The sequence below is a fragment of the Homalodisca vitripennis genome, chromosome 4 (assembly GCF_021130785.1).
Source record: "Homalodisca vitripennis isolate AUS2020 chromosome 4, UT_GWSS_2.1, whole genome shotgun sequence".
NCBI classification, from domain to species: domain Eukaryota; kingdom Metazoa; phylum Arthropoda; class Insecta; order Hemiptera; family Cicadellidae; genus Homalodisca; species Homalodisca vitripennis.
In genome coordinates, this window is record NC_060210.1 from 85795960 (window position 1) to 85800543 (window position 4584).

At 39.0% G+C, this 4584-nt stretch overlaps 1 protein-coding gene across 1 annotated transcript; it reads left to right on the forward strand.

The window, feature by feature from the left end:
* Nucleotides 1-524: 524 nt before the first annotated feature.
* On the forward strand, nucleotides 525-4271 carry LOC124359683. Its single transcript, XM_046812626.1, has 2 exons — nucleotides 525-1116; nucleotides 3112-4271. Exons 1-2 carry the CDS (start codon nucleotides 666-668, stop codon nucleotides 3435-3437), a joined length of 777 nt encoding a protein of 258 aa, XP_046668582.1. The 5' UTR covers nucleotides 525-665; the 3' UTR covers nucleotides 3438-4271.
* The last annotated feature ends 313 nt before the right edge of the window (nucleotides 4272-4584 follow it).

Consider the following 4584-nt stretch of genomic DNA (forward strand, 5'->3'; position numbering starts at 1 on the left):
TTGTGGTGAATGAATGTAAAAAAGTGACGTAAACAGTTGCTAAATGTAAATAAAATAGTATTATAAAAATTATCTGGAAAGTCAATAAATACTTTACTCAAAATAATATCGTATGTCACTAGCTTTTTGTCATTACTTTCAGACTTACACTGTAACACTAGATATATCAGAGATAATGCTAGTTGTAGCACTCACCATCGAAATGTATTGAGGCACACATGTTCACTATCACCGAGCACTTTATTATTAAGAAAGAACCACCTTACACACCAGTCAATCTGTAGCATTTGGGAAAATTTAAAAAATGCCAATATTTCTCTCGTACAAACTTACTACCCTTATTCAAAACGTAAAGAATCCCTATGGCTCGCTCGGCAAATCTAACAAAATACTGAATGAATATTATGAAAATTTGAATGAATGGAGGTGGATAAGGTTTCACTTAGGCGAGGCGGGACTGCAGGAGGAGGAAGGATGTACGAACAAGGCCAAGGCCAGCCCTCCCCCCACCAGACCCCATCACACACGCAGCTGACACATATACTAGTTTCTCCGGTAAAGAATAATCAATTGCCATCGGTATTTCGGAGGAAATAAAAGGTCGGAGCTGGACTCGGTCGGGGTACAGTGAGTAGTCAGAAGTCGGGGAGTCAGGAGCAGGTGTGATGGTGCGATACGGGTACTTGTGTGTGGTAGTGTTAGCGGTGTGTGGGCTCGCAGCGGCCTACCCCGCCGTACCGGAGGAGACAGAAGCGGACGGTGTCGAGCGAGTATACCGGTTCTTGCAGGGATGTGGAGAGAAGGACATGCTCTTGTGTATCAAGATGAGGGCCCTCACGTTCGTGGACCGCGCACTCCGCAGGCCCGAGGACATCTCGCTGGTTGACGGTGTCAAGCTGGTGAGGACCGACACCGGTGACGTTTCACGGGAGCTCAACGGACGCGCACTCTCCGAGGCCGAGCTGGACGCGAGCCTGCCCAAGGATGCTGAGGACCGTGACGCCCAAGTGGAGACTATGCTGGTCGACCGCGTCGCTAGGTTCCTGGAGAGCCATACTCTGCAACTGAAGGTCCCCGACTCGTCCATCTCCGACATCCGCAAGTCTCTCGATGAAGGTGAGTGAAAGATGATTTTCTAGAGCCAAAGAACTTTAACAATATTTTTTATATTTTCATGACAGTAAAAGTTCTTTTATGATAAGAATCAATAGATTAAATTATTCATATACTTTAAATATAATTTTCCTCTTTTCATTGCTAAATTTGTACTGAGATACAAGTATAGTAAAAGAACGAATATTTAACGTATAGAACAACTTTGAGGCTAATCAATCGATCACGCAAAACCTTATTTTGACATACAATAATATAAACACTTGCAAACCTTTAGGTATTAAAGTTATCTATTCTTATGCTTACAAGCTAGATTATTACTAGTGCACTTAAAGCAACATTTCAGATAACTTGGTAAACATTTAAATTACTTACTAAGGTTGATGAATAATAATGTTTCAAGTTGATTGGTTTCCCACAATTGCACTTTTGAAATTGAAACATTGTAATTTAATCAGTGTTTTAAAAATGAAAGCTAAGTGAATGCTGGGCAGTGAATTGTAATATAAAGTAGTGGGATTGAGATTAAAGATTGTAATTTCAAGGTTATTTTGTGTTAAGTTACTCCTAACATTATTTTAGAATATTGTTAAACGAAGAGATGTATATAGTAATGCACGCATTATAAAACTAAATTAAAATATGAAATAAAGAAAAACAAGCTTTGTGCAAGCTTTACAATTCGATTGTGTCAAATACTTACTCTAATAAAAGTAGTGTTTGGCTAAGAAACAGTTACCTTTCCATAAATAATTTATAACAAAGAGTACATTATTACTTATAAACATAAAACAAACTGAATTGTATAATTGAATTCATAAATTGGTAAGAGTAAATGTTCTTATGCACACTTAGTAAAAATAAGCAGTCTAAAAGAACCATCGCTTTATTTCTGAGAGGCTCTAACGATAAAGTTATCTATAACTAGATAACTCCTTGAAATTTGTGAATAAAATCTAGTAATATAATTCTAGTCTGGCCCGAGTCCAGTCAATATTAAAATTTTAGATACTGTCGGACTACATTTAAAATTTAAGCTTCTGAGACGTCTTTTTTGCTGCTGGCGTCGTAGTTTTACACCGTTAATAAATAACATTAGTTTACTATAATAATTAACCATTGCTGTACAATTAGTTTCATTTGTGCCATCAACAGAAGTTATTGAAATTGAAGTGTTCCATTCAGTGGGTTTGTCATCACAGGCACATTTCACTTTCGTCCAAAACTCACCTGTATCACTTCCGAACCGGTATAGCACCTGTTAAACGGGCACATTTCACTCATGAATCGAGCCGAAATGGCGATCCCGTATCCAGTTTCACCGGAAGGAACCAGTCTGACCCGCGATCCGATTGCGGTCTTTCACGCGTGATGCCGTGCGATGCAGGGTGGGGTCGGCAATTAACCGTTGTCGTGACCCTGACCGCAGCGGAGAACAGGTGAACGGAGGGGTGACTGACCTCACCACTGGACTGGTTCTGGTTCTGGTTCTGGTCGAGTCTGTCAACCAACGGTGACGGTCTGTCTTCGGCATCCTCATCTGTCGCGTCCTTCCTGTTGTGACCTTACGCACACCGTGACATCCTTCATTAGCATACCCAGATTGCATTACCTGAGTCAATGCACTGTGTTAAAACGTGAACACTGAACTACGAAGCTATTAAGTTAGTAATCAGAGAATTATATTCTGAAGATTTAACGATACTACTAAGTTAATAATGTTTGAACAAAATTTTGAGAAAGCACAAGGATCAATCAATAAAATGTAATTTATATTTATTTTCAATAGTAATCACTTATTGCCAGTCTAAGATCTTAAGGGAAGTCATTTATCAAGTCAGTAAACTATCAGTCATCTCTGCAATTAATTGTTTTCTTTCAAGCACCTTACTCTAACTTACTTTCTGTGTGTACACAATCGTATTATATGGAAATGATGCATACTACAAAAACTGCGATTAATTTTCTTTAAATTATCCCAAATTTAAATTGTTACAGCTCGTGGCAAGAAGAAGAAGGCCGCCAAGATCCTCCTTCCTCTGCTCCTTCTGTTGAAGCTGAAGGCTGCCGCGCTCATCCCTCTGGCCCTCGGCGCCCTGGCCCTCCTCGCCCTCAAGGCTCTCATCGTCGGCAAGCTGGCCCTCGTGTTGGCCGGTCTGATCGGTCTCCAGAAGCTGTTGGGCCAGAAACAATCCACCCAGAGCTACGAGGTGGTCGCACACCCGCACTATACTGAGGAGCACGGACACGGCTGGGGACGGTCAGCGAACGACGCTCACGACCTGGCCTACCGTGCCTACAAAGAGCCGACCAAACAAGATTGATCACCTCTCTTTTTCCATCTATCTTCTTCAATACACCCTTCAAATGTACAAATAGAATAAGTCCCGTGGCCGCCGTCTGAACCAAAGTTACTGACAAAGACTTTACTTTATAACAGATCAATCAAAACATCACCTACTTCGAACAACAATTTACAGAAAAGACGCCACTGCAGTAACCGTAGGTCAAAGAAAAACCAAACATATAGAAACACAGAAACAAAGTATGAACCAAGAAAACTGACTTACTATACTGGTTGACCGGATTACTCAAGCATACGAAATGAAATAGGTGTAACTACTATACGACCAGCATTGAACCAAAGATAACAAACTCACAACACTATCAGAACAAAAAAAATAATAACGATAATAGTGCTAAAAGAATAATAAACTGAACTAAGTCTCATACTACAATAACACAGCTCACGACTAAATAAAATACTTTACTGAAACAATTGAGGCCCCAGACTTGAACCTTGAGGTGGCCACTATATCATAGGCAAACTTTTATTTATTGTTTATTTAATGTTATTTATTTCATTAACCAATTTTCTTATTAACGTTGTATTATATTGGCTGTTGACTTGACTCGACTGACCGTTTCGCTCACTTTAGTAAACATATTGTCTGCTAGTCAATTTCATGTCATGTTCTGTTTAATCCACAAGCACGTCGAGTGCTTGCTCGGGAACGATGTCTCGCATTAGTAGTTTCAATAGTTGCATATTGTGATTAGTTTATTAACATTACGCTACTTCGTAACTCACAACTGTACGTAACTGCCAACTTGTAAATAGTTTTGTTAGTTGTTATTATAAAATGTGAATATTGCGATTGGTATTTTATTTATTACACCCCACCTGAACACTATTTTAATAGATGCCAAGAGTAGAATATAAGGACATAAATCCTGAGCATGAGTAACAACTTTTATCACCTTGAAACTGGTTGGTTTTATCTCAGTAGGTTAAGCCATTCATGGAATTGAATATCAATATTCAAAACACAAGATGATTGGGTAGTAAACTATTCCAATACATAACTTTACCACCAGGCTCATAATCGTTACAAAGATTATTTGTATTTATTTCCATTCTAGGATTTAAGATTTTCATATTTTATAATTAGATTTTTAGACAATCTCAGA

What these genes read in the sequence shown, in the direction of transcription:
- LOC124359683 (XM_046812626.1), top strand. Translation starts at nt 666, where the DNA reads ATGGTGCGATACGGGTACTTGTGTGTGGTAGTGTTAGCGGTGTGTGGG. An exon ending in CCGCAAGTCTCTCGATGAAG is followed by an intron (nt 1,117 to 3,111) that starts GTGAGTGAAAGA and finishes AAATTGTTACAG; the next exon opens with CTCGTGGCAAGAAGAAGAAG.